The 27,931-nt window shown below is 38.8% G+C and overlaps 1 protein-coding gene across 1 annotated transcript; it reads left to right on the forward strand.

Moving 5' to 3' along the window:
• Positions 1-107: 107 nt before the first annotated feature.
• On the forward strand, positions 108-27,302 carry adss2 (adenylosuccinate synthase 2). Its single transcript, XM_059359389.1, has 13 exons — positions 108-648; positions 11,074-11,176; positions 14,036-14,104; positions 14,187-14,237; positions 14,337-14,403; positions 17,496-17,603; positions 17,902-17,983; positions 18,063-18,189; positions 20,968-21,122; positions 21,499-21,623; positions 22,354-22,451; positions 22,936-23,085; positions 24,387-27,302. Exons 1-13 carry the CDS (start codon positions 454-456, stop codon positions 24,437-24,439), a joined length of 1,383 nt encoding a protein of 460 aa, XP_059215372.1. The 5' UTR covers positions 108-453; the 3' UTR covers positions 24,440-27,302.
• Positions 27,303-27,931: the final 629 nt, after the last annotated feature.

The raw sequence follows: 27,931 nt of genomic DNA on the forward strand, positions 1-27,931 counted from the left end.
AAAAGTGCATTTAAATACTAAAACATGTTAATTACTAAAACACATCTTTGGGCCTTGAACACACCTCCAGAGTAGTGGGAGTGTCCTTTGAGATTGTAGAAACACATAAGATGATTCACGTGCTTTCGGGTTTTACAAACCTATGTCGGATACAACCATAAAATTACAATATTACATATGCAGGGCACAATCATTTTATTTAATTTTAATAAGGATTACCAATTAGTTATTTGAATGAGGTGTAAAGCTGTAGCTGTGGGTGTTTTTGTATGGTAATTGTAACATCAGACACTTGTACGCATGTGCGAGGTGTGTTACTTCCTCGCGTCTAACGTTGCCGTGGAGTGAGGCTCCTCCAGTGCTCTCAGCTATCTTTGGTGCAGCAGGCAGTACAGCCAGCACGGTGCGAAAGGGCGCACAAGTGTAAGTCAGCCAGCCAGCGACCCAGCAGAAATGTCGGAAAGTGGGAGTCAGGAGGAAGCCGCCGGGGCCGCGAACGGCGGCGGCGGCAGCCCGACCAAACGTGCACTGAGACCGGCTGTCGGCAACAGAGTGTCCGTGGTGCTCGGAGCTCAGTGGGGCGACGAGGGGAAAGGAAAAGTTGTGGATCTGCTGGCACAAGACGCGGATATGGTGTGCAGATGTCAGGTTGGTCACCCCTCCTCTCTCTCTCTCTCTCTCTCTCACACACACACACACACACACACACACACACTCCGTGCTGCATTCACTTGTTATGCGTCCTCGGTTAAGCTAGTTACCGGAAACCCCCACAACGGCGCTAAAACACAAGTTAGGTGTCACTTCCAGAGCAAGCTAACCATAATTAGCAAGCTAACCAACATCTCATTCAGTGTGTTGTTGTCAGTGTTTTGCTAATGTCACCTTGAATTCCTGCTAGCTGCTTTTAGCTCCTCAGACACCTTTAATGTCTGTGATGAATCGACTCCTGTCGTGTGCACATGACGAGGTGACTGAATGCACCTTTGGGTAACTAAAGTGACCAGGTGCATCACTGCAGGCTGGGCTTTTATGGGCACCGTTAGTGCCTTAAAGCTAATCAATTAGTTAGCAAAATACTCCAGTAATATTGGCTGCAGGCTGTGATTTAATGTTATATATTTACTGTACAATCTGAGGTTGTGGTTTTTGCATTATACTGTTTTTTCTGTGGTCTCGGGGGCTGCACTAGCTACATTAAAATCAGACTTTTGTTGCATGTCCAAAATATCCTTTCATTATAATAACATTAGAGAGCTCTCTTTTGCAGTGGTGGCCTGTTATACACAATAAGTTAATATAATACAGTAAAATGTGCAAGATGGCATTCTTATATAACATAAATATAATAAATAAAAAGTAGCGTAGTACCCAGGGATCCTATGTCTTTTCGAAACTCAAAATTCAAGCATTTTCATGGTGCATTTTCAATCTTTTCCAGTCAGATATCACCTTGCATTTTGAGAAGCTGGGATGAACATTTTTCACTACTTGCTGACATTTCATAGACCAAACGTTTAATCGAGAAAATAATCTGCAGCTGAATCAATATTTGATAAAATGTCATTTTTGGCTCGGGGGTAATGACTCGGAGCGTTTTTTCACTATTTTCTGAACATTTATTGACAAAATGATTAACTAATTGATGAAAATAATCAGTAATAATCAGTAGTTGCAGCCCTGATACATTGTCCTGCTTTAAGGTAGAGTTGTTCCGATTCCGATACCAGTATCGGAAATTGCTCCGATACTGCCGACAATCCTGGCATCGGTATCGGCTAGTCCTGGAGTCCAGGCACCGATCCGATACCACGTAATTTTTTAAATTAGTAATCTATTTACTGGTTCAGTTCGTTAAGCTCTCGCACAGTTCTTCTTAGCTGCTCTTAAAACAGTGGCGCTTTATTTATTTAAGTTACTGTTGCACTACTGTTTTTCATACTGTTTTATTTAAAAAAATAAATGTAAAAATAAATGGCTTGAATCCGCTGTATTTATTCATGTTTTATAAAGGGTTTAACCTGAGCCATGCCTTACCACAATGATAATCATATCACAGTCACGCAGGTGTAGTATGATATTTTTTTTTACCCACAGCACAAGTATCGGAATCGGTATCAGGAGGGAAAAACGGAACATCTCTACTTTAAGGGAGCCCATACGCACTACAACCTTATCATTTCAGACAGGCTGGGAGGAGACATGCTGTAAAACAAGACAACATGCATGATGCGTTGATAACATATGCTTAACTACGTCAGGATGCACAAACGGATGTTGCTTTCTCACCAACATCAGGATTTGCACTGTGTGTTAGAGTGTGTGTAAAGAGTGTGATTGTGCAGCTCACACTGAGTTCACCTTCACTGTTTCGGCATCAGATGATTGTTTTTTTTTAAATCTTGTCCAGCTGTTTATTCAGTGACATCCATGTGACCCTTCCAGTCACTCTTTGTCTGGACTCACTCACCACATTGGCTCGGCAATTTTTTTTAACTTGTGCCGCTTTGTGTTGAATTTGCATATACTCTAGTTTTCTCATGCAAAACAGGCGGGTTAGAGACTCTGAAATATGATGAGTTGTGGTCCTGGACTTGTTGACATGATGGTTAGGACTCTTTGCCAACTGTGTACTGGGAAGATTCCTGAAAAGTTCTGAAAAGGACTGAACCTCTCATCTGTGACCACATACTTAAACCACATCTACTCCAATGAAAGCTGAAGTCCGGCAATCAGTGTTTACAGTGTATTCACTCTTTCAGTCATCCTTGCTTCACTCAAAATTACTTTATGTTTTGGCAGTATATCATCTGGGCAACAACATGTGTGAACAACTTTTATGAGTTAGTACTTCCTGTTAGTAGTACTTCCTATTTTTATTGAATATAACCCTCGCGGCTCTCCAAGGTTTCTGTTGGCAGAATCTCTGTGTATACTGACGTGAAAGGCTGAGGCGAATAAGTCAGAATGACAAGCTTGCTGTATGTTGCCACAGGATGTTTTTGCGTGTTTTACCACAAATTATGTTGTCGTAATGTTGTTGCACTCACAACACAGTTCAGGCCAATAGGAAGCCACTGGTTTCCATTAATGTCAGCACCATAAAACATCACGTAAAACTTCAAAAGTTTGAAACTTGATTTACTTTACACTTCATATTGATTTGAAAAGTCTGCCTCTTTTTGGTTAAAGGGATAGTTGGATTTTTTTTGTTTAGGTGGGCTTGCATGAGCTTCATATCTCTGTTTATTACGAACAGTAGATGGCGGTCAGCGTGCTCCCAGTTTGGAGACGTAGGCAGGAGTACTGACATGGAAGCAAAGCAATATCCTGCTCTGGATGGGGGCAGCAGCAAAACTTTAGCCATCTAAAAAGGCCCACCCCCAAAAAATCAATATCACTTTAAATATACACTATATTTATTTTCACCACTTTACATTGCCGTCAGACTTCCCTTTTTTACATGGGGGTAACTAAGGTTTTTATCTTTGCTCTCTTCAGAGCAACCAGACTCCATTGACAAAAAAATAATTTTACCTCCCAGAACACAGGAGTTGCTGCTTGACTGCTGCTTCTATAGGTTTGTTTGTTAGTGTGACTTTGGTGAATCCTCATTCACTTTTTTAAACATCAACATCTTTTTTTTTCAAAAAGAGAGAGAAATTGAAAATCTGATGATGATTTATAAGATGATATTCTTTTTGTGCCCACATAGAGAGATAAACATTTATCTTATTCATTCATTCATTATCCTTAACCGATTACCCACACTCGGGTCGTGGGGGGCTGGAGCCGATACCAGCTGACATTGGCGGGGTACACCCTGGACAGGTCGCCACACTATCGCAGGGCTGACATAGATACAGATAATCATGCTCTAATGCACACCTACGGACAATTTAGAGTCACCAATTAAACCTAAGTGCATGTTTTTGGACTGTGGGAGGAAGCCGGAGTACCCGGAGAGAACAAACTCCACACAGAAGAGCCACAGGCGGGAGGCGAACTAGACCACCATGTAGCATTTGTCTTACGCCTCCATTAATTTGCGACATGGATATAAGCCGATGCAGGATATTTTCTTCTGGTGGAAAAAAAGCTATCTTATGGAAATGGTTCCTAAATTATCTTATATGTACTGATGTCCTCTAACTTCTGATACCGACATATCCACAATAAGCTTATATGATATAAGCTATAATAATAATAATAATAATAATAATCTACCAACTTAACACTATGCTCCTCCTCAGTCTTCTTAATAAAATAGAAAATCTTGCTAATCTTTTTTGACTGCTTGTGCACTATTAGTTGTCCCTATTGACATAACAAAGATTCCCCGAAGTCTCGCGGCTTCCTCGAGGCAGGAGACGTGTAAAAATAAACTGCTTTCTGGCAGCCGTCCTGCACAGCGTCCCTCCATACATTACTGTGTGTGTGTGTGTGTGTGTGTGTGTGTGTGTGTGTGTGTGTGTGTGTGTGAGAGATTGTTGAGGACTGCTGGAGCAGATAACGTTGATCTTTTTATAAAATTAGCTTTGCCAGCAGTCTTGCTCGGTGTTCCTTACAGTTCAAACCTCAAAGATCCTAGAAGTTGCATTTGGAGTTACAAGACAGGTTGTGTAAGTGGAGGGGGTGTGTTGCCACCAAAACAACCTCTGGGGACTGATGGCAGGAGGGTCAGCAGTCGTTATTGTGGAATATCATGTTTCCATATCATGTTTTACCAAGTAAATGGTGCACATTTTTGCTCATTAGCCTCCTCAAAGGCTCCAATGTGCTCAGTTAAAAATTCTACTTGGCTGCACTGGTTAAATAGTCCAAAACAAGTTAACACAAGCTTTGTCTGCATTAAACTCACAGCTAATAAGAAGATGATTTTAAAACAAGCACTGTTTTCACTGGTATGTTCGTTACTAATTTCTAGCCACAGATAAAGATGATTGATTGATGATGAGTAAACACGCTCAATATTTCTCATGAGTTATCTGTTGAAGAGATAATAAACATGCAAAAATGATAACATTTGTTTCATTTAGTACTGCATAAGAAATTCACCGTCTGCGTAATTAAGTGCAGGGATCTCTACAAGTGTAAATCAATATGTAATAATACCTACATACTCTGCAGCTTTCATATTTTGATAATCGATCAGTCGTTTGAGTAATTTTCATTTAAAAACTACAAAATATTCTCTCGTTCCAGTTTCTCAAATGTAAATGTGCAGATGTCAATATTTTCGCTATAGTCAATTGGAAATCTTTGTGTTGTGGCAAACCAGCAATTTGACTATGTTGCCATGAGCTCTGGGGAAAGTTTAATGCAAAGCAAAATTAGTGCACTTAAATAATAATATTGAATTATTTTCTAGCCATAGTCTGAAAATATTAGTCGTTTTTCTGAGGTTTAAGTCTGCACTTTATTGAAAAAAATAACTGCACTTAAAGGAATAATTGTGCTCCAACTCTGCTTGGAGATAAGAAACATACCTGAGACAAAAAACGAGTTCAACCGATTGCATTTTCTTTCTGTCGGGGAAACTCTCATGGTTACAGCGTGTGTTTTGTATTTGTCTGCCTGGAGACATTGTCAGCGTGATATATGATTTCAGCTCCGCCACACGCAGGTACAATGCACTTGACACAGTTGCTACAGAGAAGTTTACTGAAACCAAGGTTTGGTTTGGCAAACAGAGTATTGTCTTGTTTGCTGTGAACCTTCACTGGACATTTTAGTAAATAGATGTTGTTTGCAGAAGAGCTTTCAACACTTAAAAGGGTTAATGAAAACATTTCTGCCTGGCAGAAATACCAACATACCTGCAGGAAATGACACAAATACCTTTAGTTTCCTGATAAACAATAATTAATAAATGCAGGTGGTTCCAAACATCGAGGCTTGAACCTGAAACCTTGAATTTGTTCAGGAGGAGGTTTCTGTGCTCACCATGGGACCCTGCTGCTCGGAGACACAGCATATACACAAAACCTGTTTCTGATATTCTCGACTGACACAAGAACATTTTGTAGTTAACTGTAGTTATTTTACAAATTAGTGCTTTATCATAAAAATACATCCGACATTAAAGCTGTGAATAAGGCTACAACAATTCATCAAACGACAGAAAATCTATCAGCAATTGTTTTCCTGTTTGGACAATAGTTTTGGGTTTATTTTCAAAGCAAAAGTGTGAAACATTTGCTCGTTTAAACTTCTCTAGAACTTGATTTTTGAGAGTGTTTTGGTTTTTATTGATAAAATGTAGCAAATAATGTGCCAATTAAATTATTTTGAAAATAATTGTTAGTCACAGTCTTCATGCTTGGTATAAAGTCACATTTCCAGGGGGTTTGTTGGGTTCTGACGGCTAATATAAAAATGCTGATTTTCGCTGCTTTGATAAATTACTCATTTTCTGTGGCTCGACTAATTGGTCAACTAAATCTAAGGACTAAGACACTTGAGCTGTAATAGTAGTAAGCCGTGTCTGCCCTTTCATACCGAAGCTGAGGGGTGTTAGGCCCATTTTTATCTCCGGTCAGGAGCAGAGGCACAGGTCCAGATCAGGTAACATGTCTTCTTGATCCCTGAGCACCAATGTGAAACTCAAGTCTTTGCTGTATTCTGAAAGAGAAACTTTCATCATTTGGATTTCACACCAAACTGTTCAGTTTTTTTATTTGTCCACACTTTGTTTCTGTGAAAGTCATGTCCATTCTGTTTTTATTGCGTTATATTACAAATCACAAACTTTCTTTAATGGGCTTTAAAACCAGCCTCTCTATTCTCATTCTCTCTCAGTTTGGGTGAGAAAAAAATCCCCATTAAATGGGGAAAACAGAGGAGAGGTGCCTCTGCCACAACAGAAAGAATAAACCAACATATTGAAATTACAGTATGCACGATCAGGGTTTCTGAAGCATCGTCTTCATCTATTGTGCCTTTAAAGTCACTGAGGTCAGGTAGTGTCAGGTGACATTGTTTCCCAACAGCACTCATCTTTCCCAACATCATGCAGCTAAATCAAACCCTTATTGTAATCTCAAACATGCATCAAAGTTACCATAGCTCTGCACAAACCCCAGTACAGTAGCTGGTGAGTATTAAAAGTTTCTTGTGATGGGAATAAGAAGCCGATCACAGGACTGAATGAGAACCAGAGTTGGGTTCTGCGGGGGGATGGGATGGATCGTAAAAAAGTATCTAAAAAGGAGAGGCATCTGTCACCCGCTCCACCTTCAGGGTGCTGCTGTGGCCAGGAATAACCCCATGTGGTCGAAGCACATGCTGGGCTAGATTTACATCCACAGGCTACGCCGTTGGTCCGTCCTGTGACCAGGATGTGTTTGTACACCTCAGGTAGTGAGCTGTAGAGCACAAAATACAGATACTTAAAATACTTTCCTTCCTTTCTCCCTTCTTGCCTCACTTTTGTTTTTTTGTGCGTTCTTTTCACAGCTTATACCACCTTCTATTAATTTTTCATCTGTTAAGTCCATGAGCTGCAGAGTAAAACTCCTTCTGACTGTGAAACGTAAAGCAGAGACGAGCAAAGCAGGTCAGAATGTGACGTTCTCGTCCGAGGACTTGCTGTTCTCCTTTTGGGCTTTACCTTTGCATTTTTTTTGTCCGCTGTCAGCTGAGCTAAATCATGTGCAGGCCTGTTTACAAGCATATCCTCACTGTTAAAACTGTTTACTGTCTTTAATTAGCTGAAAACTTTGAGCCTCATTCGCCCATATCTTCTTGCTTTTTGCTCATAAGATTTATTTAGAATGATGAATCCCATTCTTGTAAGTTGAAAGAGCCAAAAATCTGTGTAAGTTCGTCAGAAGTTGGTGACTTATGGCTGTATTTGTCAGTAAGCAAAAAGCAGAGGCTGCAAACCAAAGCAAGTAACGTTTGGCCATCATCTACATGAGAACTTGCATTTAGCACATTTTCGACAAAGGGGGAAAAGGCATCAACTTTTTAGCACGTTTGAGAAGGTTTTCTTGAGTTTTGTTTCCATTCAGCTTTTCTACTGCAATATGTCAAAATGTGTGAATGGGAACATGACTAATGAAAGTAATTCAGGATTTATGCAGCATATTGTTGGTTTTGGTTAAATAAAAGGTAGTCTTCTTGTCAGGTCATGTTATTTGGTCCTCTCCCAGGTCTGTGAGCCAAGAAAAGTTAAAAGCAGCCGCTGCTTGTATTCATGTGCACAGTTATGTAACTTGTCACCCAGTTTGAGCTGCTTGTTTACCAGCTAAGTGACATTTGTCCTCATGCAACAACAACTCTTACAAACAATGTGTTCATAAGTCCCACACGGTAGAGATGAAAGAGGATACGTGGTGAGAATTTTCAAATTTTGTCAAGAGTTTAAATATGATACAGAAAACATAAAGTTACTATTCTGTTGACCATCAGGTCTTGAACAAGCGGTCCGGTATCCTCTGACAGAGGACAGTGTAACATCCTGATGTAGGCTGTAATATTCACGTCACATCCCCCTGACCGCCTGCTTCCATTTAGAAAGATGTTTTTCAGCATCTGACTTCATGCAAAAGTCCTCTGTCTGTATTATCTGTCCCAGTGCAGCTCTGCTCTGCTGACATGTGGTTCACAGCTGTTCTGATACTGCTAAAATTGGTTTGGGTTTTTTCTGCTGATTTCCAACAGCATGACTTGAAACTCTGCTGTGAAATTCTCCTTTTTACTCTTATGCAACATTGCTATTCATGCTAGGGATCAGCCGCCTTCAGAATTGATTATCGATTATGAAATAACTACAGTCTACATTATGAGTTTAAAGAACGGATAAAGGAAACGCCAAGTAACTTGAATGATAAACAAAATGAGTGTGCTCTTACAAGCATTGGCGTAATGTGCCAAGTGATCCCGGCTCTGTACCGCCTTCAGAGTCAGTAACAAGGCGTTAAATTGGTAGGTGCTGGATCCATGTGAACTGACTAATCAAATCATGTTAGACAAAATGTAGAACAACTTGAGTTTGCAGCATACAGCAAGAAACAGTGCAATGTGCAGCCATTATTGTTTTAAATTCACTCCCCGCTGCTGTCTCTTAATGTACACTCTATGTGAATGGACGCCAATATTACACTGTAAAGTCCTGTGACCAGGATGTGTTTGTTCACCTCAGGTAGTGAGCTGCAGAGCAAAAAATAACGATACTAAAAAGATAATTAAAATACTTTCCTTCATTTTTTTGTCATTGCGGAATCAGATTAAATGTCCTAAGGCAAAATGACAGCAGAGCTTGTTATGGCAGTTTTGCAACAACTGGCCTGACAAAATCCAAAGAATTACACACCCCAAACATCAACTGTCAAACCATCAAAATCTGGGGTGATACAGAAATGTTCTTTCATTTGTCCTTGGGTTTTATAACTGCTTTATTATAACTTGACGTGCCAAAACAGGGCAGGGTAACTTGTTCGAGGGTTACAAAACAACATATTTTGCATGTCCTCAGTTGGCGCATGATGGCGACTTTGTTGTGGAAAGTTTGAAGACTTCAGTTTGTTTCTTCTTTTTTTTTTTTATGTATTTTTTTGGGCTTTTTCGTGCCTTTAATGGACAGGATAGTTGAAGAGAGACAGGAAACAGGGGCAGAGAGAGGGGAATGACATGCAGTAAAGGGCCGTCCGATGCGGGACTCGAACCGGGGCCAGCTGCAGCGAGGACTGTAGCCTCTACACATGGGGCGCCTGCGTAACCCACTACGCTACCGACCACCCTCAGTTTGTTTCTTGATGCAGAAGTTTGGAGCAGCAAGTCCATACAGGAATGTGGTTTGGGGTATAGTTACCAGAGCATTATTTACATAACGCTCAATCCATATAACCAGCAAGCCCTTTTAATTGTCCTTTGCTGACACCTTTGTCAGTAAGTTTACTCTGGAGTGAGACCTTCACTTGAGATCTGAGTGGGTAGGGAGCAGGAGTCTCTAAGCAACAGCACACACACACACACACAAACACTTAGAGCCAGTGGCCAGTGGTTAATGTATGATGCTTGTTGCTACTCGCCAAACTATTCCTCCCACCTTCCAGTACAGTCAAACAAAGTTGCAGAGCCTCCATTAGTCCTCTGTGTGTATTTCTGTTTGTCTCTACTCAGGGCCGGTTCTAGCCCATTGGCTGCCCTAGGCGATATTGATAAAATTTGATAAAATTTAGCAAATAATGTGCCAATTAAATTATTTTGAAAATAATTGTTAGTCACAGTCTTTATGCTTGGTATAAAGTCACATTTCCAGGGGGTTTGTTGGGTTCTGACAGCTAATATAAAAATGCTGATTTTCGCTGCTTTGATAAATTACTCATTTTCTGTGGCTCGACTAATTGGTCAACTAAATCTAAGGACTAAGACACTTGAGCTGTAATAGTAGTAACCCGTGTCTGCCCTTTCATACCGAAGCTGAGGGGTGTTAGGCCCATTTTTATCTCTGGTCAGGAGCAGAGCCACAGGTCCCCCCCCCCCCCCCAAACCACATCCATTCCATGTATTCATTCTGATATAGGTACACTATGTTATATGTATTATGCTGTACACTAATATTTGATACATGAACTACAAGCAAGGTAATGGTCTCAGAACATTTTTATTTTTAGAAACTTTGGAACTTTACCAACAACAACTGAATTGAAAATACGAATAAATAAATAAGAAAACACAGATCTTCATCAAATTAAGAATGGCAAAGACTGAAAATAAATAAAATGTAGTTGACCTTCTACGACCGTTAGCGTGATCTAGTTCTAGTGTTTTGTGACTTGCAACTGCATCGTCATGACGAGTGACGACACCCATGCACGTATCATATTTTATATAATATAATATTACATTTTCATTCGAAATATGGGTTGGGGCATGTTCATTTAATTCAATGAGGGTTTTATTGCCCATGCTTTTTAAAAAATGTTTCGTTAATCAATGTTGTTAAAACAAAGATGTATGCTTGTGGCGCCCCCTGCCAATTTGGCGCCCTAGGCAGCCGCCTTGGTGGCCTGTAGGAATAACCGGCCCTATCTCTACTCATCGCTCTCTGTTTCTTCTCTGCAGGGCGGCAACAACGCAGGACACACAGTGGTGGTCGACTCTGTGGAGTACGACTTCCATCTCCTCCCAAGCGGCATCATCAACCCCAAGGTCACCGCCTTTATTGGTGCGTAATGTGCACAGATACACCTTAAATCCACACTTCTCTACACACACAGACACACACACACCATTTGCTCTCACAGACTCTCGCTCCAAGGCCATCTCTCCTCGCTTTTTTCCTGATGAATTGATCGAAGACTCCTCTTAGCTGCGGCGCTCGTCATCGCCGGCAGGAGCAGCCTCCATTTTGACGACTGTTAGCGTGATCAGCTTGACTCAGAGCCAGGCTGCGGCTGCATCACGTCCACTCATCTGCAGTAACTTCATTAGCTAATGGTTTCTCTTACTCTTTCTCTCTCTGGCCTGCAGAGCGTCCGCACATCGGCACTTTAACGTGTGCAGCTGTAAGATCTGTCGATTCCTAATCACGTTTATGCTTTTTCTCCTATGATATATTGAACATTAAAGCTGCTCTGCTGGCTCAAACACTCAGAAAGACTTTCAGCATGTTATAAGTGTGACGTGCACTTGGGTCGATGGTGTTTCAGGGCATGTTGCACTTGCCCCACCAAACATCACAAAAAAAGTTAATTAAATTGCAGCCATAAAAAAAAAAAATTCTTTACTTACTTAAAGAAAGTCCACTCTTTATCAGGAGAAGCATTTTCTGAGCTGCCAAAACGCCACCATTAACCCCTGCAGCACACACTTTGCACAGCATTTTCATTACACTGACTTTTCCTGGAGGCAAAACTGTAAAATGCATCGACTTGGTTGTGCTGATAATTTTTGTAGACATGTTATGGTTATTTTAAATGGACAACCAACATGCCGCTCTGTAATTCACGGTTGACATTTTCCTCTCACTGCAGTCTATTAACAGCTGCAGAAAGGATTGTTTCACACTGAATAAAGACCAAATTGGAAATATAAAGTTTTAGCATCTCTTCCTTGATGATGCTGTTATTTTTTAGTGTGGTTATTTATAGCAGAGCTCGCGGCGCAGTGTTGGTCTGTCAGTTGGCAGACTGAAATATCCCAACAACTGTTCGACGGATTGACATAAAATTTGGTTCAGTCATTCATGTACCACAGATGATGAATCCTTATGATTTTGATATTTCCTCTAGCTCCAACATGAGGTAAAAATTGTCAAATACCATAGTTTATGACCAAATTCCTGCAGAAATTGATATTTATTTTCATATTTAAACTGATATTTCCATTGTATTTTTTGCTGCATATCAAATTGAACACTTTCTCTTTTCAGTTTTTTACGTACTCCAGCTGCCCTGACAAAGTTTCTACTGCTGCATACAGTTTGCAAACAATCTGGACATACTACTTCTTCTTTACAATGTGCCCTGAACTTTTGAACCTTGAACCTTTCACACTATTGCTCATATATCCAATTGCGACTGTCAATTAGCTGTCAGAGCAGTCAGAACTTCGGTCAAATTAAAATTTCCCAATTAACTTAACCTGCTTGTTTCCCAACTGAAAACCCTTACTGACATACTGACACAGGGCGAACATGCAAACTCCCTCTAACTGCTGCGCTGCGCCCAATCCTGACAAGTGTTTTGTTAAAATTAAGTACTACAAAATAATCTAAATATACAGCTGGCATTAAAGCTTGAGCTCTAGTCAGTTATTTTGACTTCTACTTGTCATTTTGCAAAAAAAAATCTAGATTTGTCTCTCAGCAAGAGCTAAACATTTGGTATTAGTGTTGTTTCTTGGTAGTGTGAAAGATTTAGAGTAGTGCAAAGACCTATTTTTCAAATGGCTGCACAGAAGAACAGACCAACATTGATCATTTATAATTGTTTCATTGTCCCAGAGTGGAAACTTGTTGCTATTTATTACACCACCATTCTCCTCCCAGAGTGTAAAAGCACATTCACGGCCTCCAGCGCTGACAGCACATCTGTGTTCAGGTCTTTTCTGTTCTTCAGCTATAAATGGTTTATATCGGCCACCTTTAATGTCACAAAAGAGTGTTTATTTATTTTTGTAGCCTTTTCCCACAGTTCCTACATTTAATTTGGTTAAAGTAATTACCTTACTTTCCACAGTTAATGCAGCACAATTAAAAAGATAATTAGGGCCAGCTGTTTGAATACTCCTGTGAACAGGCCGACTCTGTCTGACAGAACACACCGCTGAACATCACAGTTGGGCTGTTGGTAAAACACCTGGGCTTCACAATGACAGAGATTAACTCTGGTTTACATGTTACTTATTATTAGTATTCAGATGGATGATGAAAGGTGCAACAATAACAATCATGTCCGTTTATTACATGAAACGCTGTGTAAGATGCAGGGGTGAAATCCTTAAGTATCATCCTACTTTATACTTCTACTGCACTACATTGTGGAAACAAATATTGTACTTTTTTAGGAGAGTGGGGCAACATAATGATCCTATATATTTATATATAATATATATTTATATAAATATATAGATTTATTTGCGAAAACATTTATGTAAGTAAGTTCTTCTACTTTGCCAAAATAATCCAACTTCTTAAAAAAAATGGAGTAAGCGTTTATATTATTTTTTAGTGATATACATGTTGAAATAAAAAACTGAAAACTGAAATAGGCCATTCTGCATGATGAATACTTTTATTTTTTAGCACTTAAAGTATTTTTTGATCCTTTACCTCTTTAATTTTATTTAATTAACTTTTTGAATGCAGGGATGTAATATAGTGTAATAGTGTATAGAACCTTAAACAAAATAGTGAAGTAGTAAAATCACTCTTCTTTCACAACTAATGGGTCATCAATTCAGTTCAAGTAGATGAGAAAAGTCATCAGGAATATATAGGAACCAGGCGTATCTCCGCACATAACCTTCAGACTGTGTGGTTCTGGTTTAAACAGCACTTAATACATTTTTTTTTTCACCTCAGGCAACGGTGTCGTGATCCACCTGCCCGGCCTGTTTGAAGAAGCAGAAAAAAACGAACGCAAAGGAAAAGGTGAGTTGTTTTAAACACGTACAGTAACAAAATAAAACTGTGCTTTAATGTGCAGAAACTCAACATGTATTTATGTGTGTAGGTCTTAAAGGGTGGGAGACAAGGTTGGTCATCTCTGACAGAGCACATATTGGTAAGTCCTCTTGTGTGAGTGTTTGCAAAAATGTTTGTGTGAGCGCTGCTCTCTCTGAGGTGTGTGAGAGTGTGTGTCCCCTCTCTTCCTCCCCTGCAGTGTTTGACTTCCACCAAGCCGTCGATGGTGTTCAGGAACAGCAGAGACAAGAGCAAGCAGGCAAGAAGTAAGAAACCTGTTGCGTTAAATATGGCTGCATACACACACACAAAGACAATGACTCATTTTTCCTGCATTTATCTCAAATCTTGTGAATCACCGGCAACATGCAGATGAACATCCAAGGACGTCCATTCGCCTTTTGTCTCATGATCGAATATTCATCTGTGTTTTTAAACAGAACTCCAGGCTAAATCAGGTCAGGGATAAAAAAGAGTGCATGATATTCCATGTTCCTCCAAGTATAGTAAAAAGAGAAGTCACGGGGGTCATATAGTCAGAATTTTTTAGTTGCGGCAAGATGACAATGTCCCATCTGTGTTTAATTAGACACCACTTACACGAAACACCACACTTTATGATTCAATTGGTGGTTCAAAATAAATCCAGAGAGCATTTTTTCACCAACAAAAGCACAATGACCTGTTTTATTTGAATATTATGTGGAACTAGGACTGCAAGCAGTACTGAACGGGCCCTAGCAGTACACGCTTGTCGGGGCATGCTGCCGTTGGGGTGTGTGCGTTACAGGGGCCAGTCTATACCACCCCTATGAATTTCATTGCCTTAAGTGTTATGGTCTGGGCACAGTGGCACTTATTAAATTAAACTGCCGCCAGAGCGCCACCTAGGGGCCGATCAATAAAACTTTAAAGGGTTATCCTCAGGAAAGCATTGACAATAAGTATACCAAGTTTGGTGTTAATCCGACCAACCGATTTGGAGATATAAAATACTTCAATTTAAAGAGCGCCACCTAGTGGTCATCGGCCAAAATTTTGCACAGAGCCTCAAGGGCTCATAGGGAAGTAGTAACCTGAGTTTCATGTCATTCAGACACACCAATGTGGAGATATGCAACACTTCGTGTTTTGTGTTGATAATAGCGCCACCTGCAGGAAATTGTTATTTAATAACAATATTAAGTATAATATAAGTATTCTTCGGGTTATCAAAATTCTTTTAATAACTTTTTGTCATGAGGGTCCATAGATGCTGTGAGCAAAGTTTGGTGCAAAACGATTAAATTGCCTAGGAGGAGTTCGAAAAAGTAGGTTTGCGACATTTCGCGAATTTGCGGGGAAAAAAACGGTAGGCGAAAAATCATGAGATTCAGTACAACTCAGTGAACGCGTGGATATAAGGTTTTTGAATGTGCGATAAAGTATTTGGGAGTTATTAGCCAAAATGCACTTTCCTTTATTATAGCGCCACCTCGTGGTGGAAATTCAGGAAGACAAGAGATTATAACATTTTTCGCCATGTGTGACTTATATTCAAAGTTTCATGAGTTTTGGGGTATGTGCAGGCAGTGAAAAATGCGATCATTTGGGTACGAGAAAAATAAAAATAAAAAAAAGAATAATAATTCGAAATACAATAGGGACCTCGCAGGCCCTAAATATATAGATAAAGATAAATAGATACCTGTATATTGTAGATATAAGTTAACATGTTCATCCTAAATGTTTTTTTTTAACTAAGATGGAACAGAAATGTTATTTATTTATTTGCACATAAGTTTATCTTTCCTTTCCATATGTAGAGAAATAGTAGTGACACACATGCATATCATGTCTATAAACATTGCTCTGCCTGGAGGGGTCATCCTCAGAGAGGTCAGAGGTCAGGACGACCGAGAGAGAAACAGCCCTGCAGCAGGTGGAGTTTATGAACAGGGTGACAGAGCTGCAGAGCTTCAACACGAAGAGTCTGAACACACCAGCAGCTCCCTGTTAGGCTGCGTAGCTTTAGAGTCTTTATGGAGACACAAGTAGTAAATCCAGGTATTCAGTAGCTGTTTTATTCCACACTTTAAAACAGTTGTATTGTAATAATAAATGAGCCCGGGCGGTGAACCACACTGACGTATGTGAGGAATGTTAAGCTGAGTCTGCCGAGCGTTCACGATGTTAAGCTCAAGAGAGATCCAGTGTATTCCTGTTCAGAGCTGGGTTGTCTTTACCAGCTCAGCAGCCAAAGCCCCAAACACTCTGTGTGTGTGTTGTGTGTTGTGTGTTGTATGTGTAAATGCTACGGAGTGCCTAAATGGCACGGTCATTATAAGCTTTCAGCAGATTGAGATGACAGGCTGGTGGATTTCCAGCATCTCCAGACGTCTTGAGAGCTCTGCTGCTGCTGGACATCGTCACAAAATCTGATCAGGAGAGGTTTTTTTTAGCCTGAATTTAACTCTGAACTCTGGTTTCTTAAACTACAAACACAAAGAGGAAACATGCTCTCCTGTAGTTTCACTATGATGCTAAAAACATGCAGCAAACTCAGAATAAATATCAGTCATGTTAGTATCTATAGAAACATCCATCTTCTCCATCAGCATCTTCATGTTACCAATGAAAAATGAATGCATGTACTTTTCCTCATTTTACTGCCATTCGACACGAGCGAGTGATTTGATTGTTTGTGTTTATTTTAAAGACGCATTGTATGTTTTTAATATAGGGATCCTTTCTGTGACAAAGTCTAATCAGATTTACTTTCAGGATTTGTTGCCAGATTTTAAAGTTTAAATGCATTGTGCATTTCTTCTTTGAGCACTTTTAAATAAGTTGCAACAAGCGTGTGACCAAAGGTGATTTTTGGCTTTTTCTATTATAAGGTTTGCATGTAGGATAAGCAAATCTAGCCTTCCTTTTCATAGACTGAGTTACAAGAAGTGTATGTAAATGCAAAGCTATATTAATGTGTTATTTGAGTAGTGTGTCTCTGACACTCTGCTAAAGATGCAGAAAATGGCCCAATGAAAGTGTTAAACATCTGCTTTTTGTGACTAACCAAGTGTCAAACAAGGTTTAAAAGCTGTCTGATCTAATGTAATTTGCACCTTTTTTGTGTGATGTAAGAAAGTTTCTTCAATCGGATATGGCAGATCTAATGTCCACTATGCTGCAGATTTTGCATGATTCTCCATAAATGATCTTCTCTTAAACTCCAAAACAGTCACATGAGTTGATCAAAGACTTATTGGGTCCAAAGGTTAAGAGTTTCACTGTACATTTCAGCAAATGACAGGATGAAAAAAATGGTTGTAGAATGAGATCACATGCTAACGCCTCTTCTATTTTTTCTTTTGCTCAGCCTGGGAACAACAAAGAAGGGGATTGGTCCGGTGTACTCGGCTAAGGCAGCGCGCAGCGGTCTCAGGATATGTGACCTGCTGGCTGACTTCACTCAGTTCTCTGAAAGGTCTGTGCCAACAGTGGAGGATTATTTTTCCGTCTGGGGTTTTGATGAAATCTCCGTCTAAGTATATCTGTGTATTTCAGTAAAGAAGCTCTCCAAGGACTATTGGTCAAAACATAGATGTTTCCATTATTTGTCGAGTGTGTATTGTGTAGATAAGGAGACATGAATCTATTTTGCAGAGAAAAATGGCAGAAATGTTTTTTAGCCTTCTGCGTTTCTAATCTCATTGTAACGAGATGCAAAATGCCAGAAGCTCTGTTGAAAACGAATCAAACCTAATCGAAATAATCTGTTCCAGGTATAAAGTTTTGGCCCAGCAGTACAAGGCAATGTACCCCACTCTGGAGATCGACATAGAGGGAGAGCTTGTCAAATTAAAGGTAATGCATATAAAAAAGAAAGCATAATTCTAGGAACATCAATTATGTCCTTGTTGCAGTAACACAAATGTTTTTTTAGGACTACGTGGAGCGGATCAAGCCAATGGTGAGAGATGGCGTGCACTACATGTATGAGGCTCTTCACGGCCCTCCAAAAAAGATCCTGGTGGAAGGAGCCAATGCAGCGCTGCTGGACATCGACTTCGGTCAGTACACCGCCGTGCATGCATGTCCAGCGTGCATGTGCGCCATAATTAAGCACGCCGAACTCTTAACTTCTGTACATTTTCCAATTATCCTTTTAAAAAATAAGCCACTGTCCTTTCGCTAACCTTTTTTTTCTCTGAGAATTAATGTCTTAATTGCCAAGCACTGTCCAGTGCATCCACAGTGACCCAGTGATGTTAAGCTTTGTGATGCTCTTTACAAAAGCCTGCTCGGAGCTCATTCTGTGAGGGATGACGGTAAGTTTACTAACTGCTACCTACGTGCTCTGGCATCCGGGCTTGACGTGCACGCTCACACTTAAACCACTTAATGCCACCTGACTGTGCATGAGCACGAAGGCATCTGTATCAGCAGTCTGTCAGTCAGTCGTTAAATCCAGAAATGCTCTCAAAAGGTTTCTGAAAGCTTTACAATTGTATATTTGCTTTCAGATAATGACACCCCAGACTTGACGCGCTAATCTTCTGGATTTGTGTCACTGAAACAGAGCAGACCTGTGATTACTGAGAGCGCTGACGCCACTGAGCTGATTAAACAACAGCCGAGGTTCATCGCTGGTTATTATCAAAACACCATGCATGTAATAATAACTCTGGTATCAGGGCACAGTGTCCTTCACACTGTTTCTGACAAATATATCTTTCCCAGATTAGAAAATGTGGCAAATGTCACATTAGCATCAAACCATAACTCTGTACAAGTTTACATAAAGCTTATGTGTCTGCAAAAGTCTTATCAACCTTGTTTGGATTTTGGGAGCATGTAGGACGTCAGTGTTTAGCCACTTTGACAGGACACACGACTGCTGATGGACACACCAGCTGCTGAACCTGTTCTTCTTTGATGACACAACAGTCTCTCTGAACACCGGGGTGGTTTGCATGTGGGCAGCTTCCAGCATCAAGGTGTAGAAACTTGGAGCACAATGTCTAAAGCGCACCATTTTTTAAATATCTTGCGTCCGTCTGTAAGTGGTTATCACCTCAGGGACGTCCTCGAGTACAGCTCACCTAAAGACAGATGTGTTAAAGTGTCATCGATAGGTCAGATAACTTCAAGGTGAACTCCTTCACAGCTTGGTATTTGAGGGCTAGGTAAACCTGCTGATTTAGTCATAAAAAACATTAAGGATGTCTCAAAGCATTTGTCAGATGAGGCGTGGTGTTAAGTGGTTAAAGGAAGAATCAGAGAGGACAAGCTGGACTAGTTAGTCAACCACATCAGGACACGTACCAAAACCAACTGCCATGTCAACATGGAGCCTTGACTGGAAACATCTCATGTCCCTCATGTTTCTAATCACACACCACTGTAGGCAATTTAAATAAAAATCTCATTATTTAGAGTTTAGTTAATTAGTTGTTTGCTCACAAACACGGTCACCAGTTGGAGCTGCAGCAGTGGATGTGACACATATATCACTGAGTCATTTAAGAAAGGGTTTAAAGTAAATTGATTACAATACAACAACAAAAATGATCTTCATAAAGTCGTAACCATGTTAGTTTTGAAATATTAAAGGTGACAAATTTCTAGTCATGATTCTAAAGTGTTAAAACTTATGTAACTATTTATTTTTTAAAGATATATTTTTTGGCCATTTTTGGGCTTTATTGATAGGACAGAGTGAAGGGGGAGACAGAGGGGAAGACATAATTAATTAATTATTAATTAATGACTTTTTGATACATTTTCTAAAAAAGTGTTAAACTAGGCAATAAAGCTTCAAAGTCCAGGCATTTCTGCAGAGTGAAACGATTCTTATTAACAAAAACATCAACATTTTAATTATTTTTTTATTGATATATTTTCCTCCCTAACTATAACTGAAGTACATTTATTTTGTCATTTCAGAACATTATGCTGTTACATGTAACTAGTTACTGAACTTTAAATTCAGTGAAAATTACACTTTCTGATTTTTATCATTACCATTATAAACCAGTCATTAAATCCAGTTAAAATGTGAAAAAAGACAGACCTTCTAACACTTTTAAATCATGACATTTTTGAGTTTCCTTCAGTGTCAAATAGCCCAGTGATAGTTGTCTGTATTTTCATGGTTACACTACAAAACAGAAACTGCCAAAAGATAATTCAGCATAATTTTAATTGTGCTAATTCCTCAAAACTTAAACACATACAGGTGCATCTCAATAAATTAGAATATCATAGAAAAGTTTATTTATGTCAGTAATTCAATTAAAAAAGTGGAAATAACACATTATATAGATCCATTGCACACAGAATGACACATTTCATGTCTTAATTTATTTAATTTCTTCTAATTATAATGATTATGGCTTACATTTAATGAAGACCTAAAATTCAGTGTCACAAAAATGTTTAATATTACAAAAGACCAATTTTTAATATGGAAATGTTGGCCTCTGAAAAGTATGTCCATCTATATGCACCTAATACTTGGTTGGGGCTATTTGTCTTGAACTACTGGAAATGGAATTTTCCATCATATTCTAATTTATTTAGATACATCTGTATAGGCGGAAAAAAAAAAGAAAAAAAAGATCGAAAACTGGGTTCAAGGTGAAAAAATTTTACTTTATTGTTTTATTAAAATTCTTATTTCTTAGGCTGACATGGGGAAATGGGGTGTTGAGGGGGATTAGTTGTCTCGACTCTCGACCCCCTGCTCTTCACAAAGCTTCCCACGTTTCTTTGAGTTGCATGTTTGTTCATGATGTTTGTTCGTAAGAGAAAAGTGTGATCAGTCTTTACCCTTCCTGTCATTGCAGGGACGTACCCATTTGTGACATCGTCCAACTGCACAGTGGGCGGGGTGTGCACAGGGCTCGGCATGCCGCCTCAGAATGTCGGGGAGGTCTACGGGGTCGTCAAGGCGTACACCACCAGAGTGGGCATCGGAGCTTTCCCCTCTGAGCAGAGCAACGTAAGCGCACACACACAGTAACTTATACCTACCCTCAATATCCAAGTTAAATTGAAGTTAAAGCAGTTAAAACATGGTGCAATATTGACTTGACTGGACAGTACACAGCAGAAAAGAAGCTTTGTTTTCAAACAGCTCCACCCAGAGGAGGATTTGCTTCACTGCAACCAGCAAACCAGCTTGAGTTAATTGAATTTAACTCAATAAATCTGTCTGCTCATGAATTAACCTGTAGCCTGATCTTTAATGGCTGAACATTTCTCACTCAAGTCTCCTAGAACGATATGACGTTCTTCACACATCTAGAAAAAGTCTTGTCAGCAGGTCAGCCGGCGTCAAACTGATGGACCGTCTGTGCTCCTCTCGTTGTCTTTAGGAGATCGGAGAGCTGCTTCAGACTCGGGGGAAGGAGGTGGGCGTGACCACGGGCAGGAAGAGGCGATGTGGTTGGCTGGATCTGGTGCTCGTCAAATATGCACACATGATTAATGGTTTCACCGCGTGAGTTCAAGTGTGCATGTGTGTGTTTGTGAAGTTTTATACGCGTCTATCAAAGGTTTGCTGTAGTGTTCATGCAGACAGTATTTAGTGGCCAATCACTGGAGCTAAAAGTGAACGTTTTTTGGTAATAAATATTGTAATATTTTTAAAGGTGCCCAGTTTCATTAGATGCATGCAGCTTTTGCATCAAAATGTACCCCAAAAAATATTTTTTTGTTCTTTTTTTAGCTTCACAAGGTGTATTTTTTGTCATCTTGTTTCCTTATTTTACAGTGGGAAGCTACACTCTACAGGGAACACATGTTGGCTTGTTCTTTTTGTTGTCATATTCATAATACAGCTGCAAAAAATATATATAAAAAAAAAAGATATATATGGTAAATTTGGTATCATTTAGTTACTGCAATAACAATATCACTTCAGATGAATAAATAGATATTAAATCATATTCAGTTCTGCCTTTCTGCTGCTTACAGTGTACTGTTAAAAGCTATAAATTGCTTGTTGAATTAAAAAAGAAAAACGTGTATAAGTTGTAGTTAAAAGTGCAGTATTCTAATGTTACTTTTAACTAAATCGAAAAAATCCCTGAGTGCAATATCACAGTCCTTCACAATGTGTTTATTGTGCAAGTTGCAATGTAAAATATGAAGCACAAATATTTCTTCTATAATTATGATTGATCATAAGCTGCTGTTTTATAATCTTCTTGTCCCCTTTGTTCCTACAGTTTAGCTCTCACCAAACTGGACATACTTGACGTGTTCGCAGAGATCAAAGTGGGCGTAGCGTACAAAGTCAACAACCAATCTATACCTCACTTTCCAGGTGTGTGTGTGTGTGTGTGTGTGTGTGTGTGTGTGTGTGTGTGTGTGTGTGCGTGTGCGTGTGCGTGTGTGCGTGTGTGTGTGCGTGTTTGTGTGTGTCTGTGTGTCTGTGTTGCTTGTGCAAATATTAAAATAAATTGAGAGAATGTTGTCAAACCGTGTTCCCTTGGCTACATTTTTTGCCTGAGGCACAGGTAGATAAGAGAGACATAGAGAAGATCATTCTGAAAAGTGTATCTCAAATGGAAAAAAACTGAGTTGATGCATCTCTGCCTTCAGTAGATTTTGTGTCTAACCTCTCTTTTCCAGCTTTCCCTCTCCTTCCTGTCTGTGCTGTTATTTATAGAGCGCTCCATTTCGAGGCAGAAACATATTGATCTGTTGTCATAGCTGTTTGACTGTGGTCTCCTGTAAAGCTAATGGTGTGATATTACACCCCCCACCCCTCCTTCCCGACCCCCCTCCTCTCATGGATTCTGTGCCAGCCAATCAGGAGGTGTTGCAGAATGTGGAGGTCCAGTATGAGACGCTGCCGGGCTGGAACAGCGACACATCGGCTGCGAGAAGCTTCGACGAGCTGCCTGAGAACGCCCAGAAATATGTCCGCTTCATTGAGGAGCATTTGGGAGTGCCTGGTACGAGCCGCACATACATCAACCAAACTAAACTTACTGCCTGAATTATTTTCACCAGACATTAAGTGTTAATTTAGGCACTTTATAGTACAGAATATTGTGTGTGTTGTTGTTTTTTGCGGTGTTTAGTCTAGTCATTTAGAATTTATTTTTGTTTGTCCTTGTTCTGAGACAAAGTGCTAAAACTTTTTTAAATTTTTTATTTTTATTAGATTTTTAAGAAATCGTTATACAAACAACACATGACAAATAATACAATATAAATAAGTTAAGAATAAAAAAAATATATAATAAAAATAATAAAAAGAGATAAAAATGTATTTTTTAAATATAATTTTTTTTTTAAATATATATATATATATATATATATATATATATATATATATATTCAAAAAAAAAAATGTTCCCTACAGCTTGGAAGTGACTCAATTGTTTTTAATAGTGACTATTATATTACTTAATTTGTTTTGTTTTTTAAAGAAATATACCCAAACTCACAGACTTTCTTCTTGGAAGCTTCAGTGTTGTGATTATGTGTCCTTTATTTTAATTTATTAGCTTCATTTACTGAGATGAAGTTAAAAGGGCTGCAACAGGTCAAGGTGATGGTACATTTGAAGAGCTCCATCTGCTGGACGACAAGGCAAACTACATTAGCCTGCACCACTTGTATAGATTAAATTTGGAATTTGAACAGGTCATTATAGATTGAATATTTGTTTTCAAATGAAAAAAAATGATGTAAACATGCAACCATGTTTCTAAAAGTCTATTTACAGGTATGCATGTGAAGTTTAATTTTAATTACAGTTTGATTATGTGTTCTTATATTTAAAGGAATTACTTGCACATAAAATTAAACAGATAAAAGTCAAACTAAACAAATCCAAAGTTGTCTCTAGGAGTCTAAATAAGTCGGTGTACTAGGCTGAACATTTTGACAAATTTGTAAAATTTATGCTCATGCACACTTAATGTCTTTATCAAAAAAAGAAGGGGAAAAAAGAAGGACAGACGTAGCATCTTTTATTTCTAATTTATTTAAAAGTAAAGAATGGCCCATGCAAAAAAATGTTCTAATCTTTTCTGGACTGTTAACACACCTCACACTACAGGGAAATCTGGCATAAACTTACAAAAAAAAAGTCAAAGTAAGGGGAAAAATCTTGACTAAGCCTCCTTTGCATGTGTATGCAGATTAACTGTACAACCTGTAAACCTGTGTGATTGACACACAGACTCGAGGCCTGTGGTGGCACAACATGGACCCAGTTAACACATCCCTCTGCTTGTTTCCTCAGTCAAGTGGATCGGTGTGGGCAAGTCTCGGGAGTCCATGATCCAGCTGTTTTAGAGGACGGGAGGAAAAACACGAGCAAAGAGGATGCACAGCAGCCAATCAACTGTACCCTTCTGCCCCTCCCCAACACACACGCACACACACAGCCTACCTACCTGTCTCGACTCTCTAACAGAGACATGACCATCATGTCTGTTCTTAATGCTTTACCACTGTATCATCAGACTGTCCCATCTTACAGACCGGACCTCTCTGGATCAGATTCCCAGTGTCTTCATCCGGATTTTTAACCGTTTTAAGGACAACAGTCAAGTCTTTTAATTTGTCCCTCTCTATATATTGTAGCTGTTTATTTCAGACGTACACTCGGCGCTACCAGCTGACCCAAAGGAACAGACTCAGTAACACACAAACACAGACACAAGATCACTCCCTGGAGGAACTGTCCCCAGATGTTTGGTTGGTCAGTTTTGTTCACATGTATTTTTGTTACTCTATGCTGTGTTTTAAATGCGCTGCGCCGGTCTGGTGTAAATCATTTTTAACCTCTGCACTTTAGATGCTTTGGACTACATCTGCTTTATGTTTTATTCTGCCAGGTGTGCACCACATCCTGACACGATAAAGGGATCCTTTAATATTTTTAATGTGTCTTTTTGTTTTCTTCTTGTCTCACAAAGACTTCTCACATTGCCTTCTCATTCAACCAAAAAAAAATTGCTTTTAAATTTGTTGTAGCTAGTGACGGCTTCCACTGAACGCTGATGAAATGCTGATGTGTTTTTTGTTTTAATTTTAGCAGGTGATTTAACTGGTACAAATGGAAATCAATCAGTAGGCCAGCATTTATCTGCTCACATTCTTTTGATTATATATCTTCTTATCGTCAATTTCTTTGCACTTTCACTACAACGTTCTGTTTCAGTGTTAAGACAGGCAACAGTGACACCTTTTACACAAAAAAAAGTTTAAATACAAGTGTATATATACGACAGTTCTCATAGTTTTGTCCAGTCTTTAAAACAAGAAAAAATAGAATTAAATAAGTCTTTGGCTGCAGTTAGCCTTAAAAAAAAGATGGCATTCTTCACTGTTTTGTCAATAAATACTGGCACCATCCGAATTAGTCAATCAGTGGTTAAAAAAAAAAAAGGTAATGTGTTGGCAGAGTAGGAAGAACAAAAAAAAACCCATTACTCTAACTTGAGGGCATTCATGCACATTATTACCTCTGTCAAAGAGGTTATGTTTTCAGTTGTCGTCAGGATTTCTGAGAAACTACTGGCTCAACTTTCATGAAACTTGGTGGAAGGGTTTCGCGATTATTCTTCATTTTCAATAACAATGCAAGATAGGGCGTGGCACTATCTAACAAATGAAACCAGATACATAGAAACTGTGTAGTTCCTTTTTTTAGCTTTAATTTTGATGTGCCAGTGATTGGGGCTTTCCAACAAAGAAATTACATTGTGGAGGCTGTAGTCATTACAATCTTAACTAACTCTATTGTTTTTATCCAATCCAGTTTTGTATCCTGCTAGCTATAAGCTTCAAATATTTGGATTTAGAGGATTTAGTGTGTTTTTTTTCCATACAGTTTAGGGATTATCAAGACAATTTTGCCAATTTTTTAAGTTGTCAAAATTTAAGCAGCAGAAAATATCCAGACTTTTAGTCAACTTGTTTGGGTTCAAGCTCTTCAAAAGCTGGATACATTTTTCACAATAATACCTCTTAAATATGCCACATTCACGTCCTATGTTCATTACTTGTGGGTGTTCACATAATCTGATCAATTGTAGTTGCTCAAAGTGCCCTCAGAGACATTTTTGCGTAGTCCCTGAGCGTGACATGAAATGCATAAATTATATTTTAATCTTCAGTTACAATACTTTAACTTTCAATAGCTTACATTTAATACTCTACTCCACCACTGCGTCAAACTGCGCCTCCCTAATAAGCATCTGTCAAAAACTTCTGGCTGCACGGCTAATCTTTTCTTTTCTAATCTTTTTTTTGGGTAGCCCTGTCTGGCAAAGGCAGCAAAATAGTTACACGTTTATTTGAGGATTTTATTCCAAAACACAACAAACATAAATGTTGCGTTCAGTATTTCAAAAGAAGCAGTGAGTCATTTTAGCTGGGAAGCATTTATTCAAATTCCTGATATGTAACTGTGGGATAAAACTCGTCTGTTTGTCTCTGGTGACCTAAAAATGACGACTCGGTCTGAAACATTTTTCTCAGGATGTTGATTAAAACTGTATTTACTCTTTATGCTCGTTTTGTCTTGAGATTAAAATCTATATATATATATATATATATATATATATATATATGGAGATTTTAATCGCACTGTTTCCAGCAGTTACACACAACATTAAGACAGAACGAGCATAAAGAGTAAGAGTACAGTTTTAATCAATCATCCCTTTTAACCTCCATTCTCACAAACTCCTTCTAAATTCAAATTTTGTTTTGCAAAGCTGCTCATATATTGATCAAGAAAACTTACTGTACGTACTGACACCAATGCTCCAGTCTGTCTTCTAAATGGAGGTTAAAAGGGATGAAAGCAGTAAACCAGCATAATTAATTTATCCATGAAAAGTGTTTGTGTGGTATCTGTAACTGTATCTTAAAATTAACTTTTATCCCTTTACGTGCTCACACTGCCAACTTTCACTGAATCTGCAGTGTCATTTTAATGTCTTTTATTTCCATTTTATTCTAAACGTTTCCTTTCTTCCCTCCCTTTTTTCAGGACAGACTTCTATCTTGACATCTGGTTAAGACTAAATGAATGTTTTAGGCTACTTACGCACAACACAAACACAAAAAGACATAATTTACCCTGTTAAGTCTTTCGTAAATCCCCTTTACGTGCAGTCAAGTTCACTTTTATGTATAGTAAAGTCATTTTCAGGGTGAAAAAAAAAATCATCACATGACATGATTTTTTGGTGTCTTTGGAAACTTTGGGGTCTCCATGAGAATTTAAAATAAAGTACTGTGGGTTTAAACAATGTTTGGCTGCAGAGTTTGTAATATTGGGAATGTAAGTGTTTCTTTTTTTATCGTTTTTTTAGGTGGAAGTGCCTTCAAATGTAACTAAATGATTCAGGATTCCTCCTTTTTAAAGGTTAAATAATAATAATTTCCCCCTTTTTATAATGCACAGGTGCTGCCCTACCATTAAGTGTTTTATTTTGAAAATATTTCAGATCGTAGCAGATATTCGTAATGAATATAGAAAAGTTTTGCGAGCAAAAGATATAGCGTGATACCAATTTTGGTCTGCCACATAATGTGTCACTCTATATAATGCATAGGTGACCATAAAGTGTTTTATTTTGAAAATATTTAAACTCACAGCTCATAGAAAAACATGCATATTGTCTTCTTCTGCAGTGAGCGCATTGCAAACAACCAGGAATACATTCGACAGATGTGTTAATGAAATCGCTTCATTTGCTTAGCAAATAAGAGCGGAGATTATTTCTGTCTGGCCCTCAAACAAAACCTGTGGTCAACAGTATGTTTGCA

The sequence above is a fragment of the Centropristis striata genome, chromosome 20, assembly GCF_030273125.1.
Source record: "Centropristis striata isolate RG_2023a ecotype Rhode Island chromosome 20, C.striata_1.0, whole genome shotgun sequence".
Classification (NCBI taxonomy): domain Eukaryota; kingdom Metazoa; phylum Chordata; class Actinopteri; order Perciformes; family Serranidae; genus Centropristis; species Centropristis striata.

Excerpts from the sequence above, each read along its gene's own strand:
- adss2 (XM_059359389.1), top strand. The coding sequence starts at position 454 with ATGTCGGAAAGTGGGAGTCAGGAGGAAGCCGCCGGGGCCGCGAACGGC. Across the intron at positions 17,984-18,062 it reads GAGAGCTTGTCAAATTAAAG|GACTACGTGGAGCGGATCAA; the intron begins GTAATGCATATA and ends ATGTTTTTTTAG. Across the intron at positions 23,086-24,386 it reads GGAGCATTTGGGAGTGCCTG|TCAAGTGGATCGGTGTGGGC; the intron begins GTACGAGCCGCA and ends TTGTTTCCTCAG.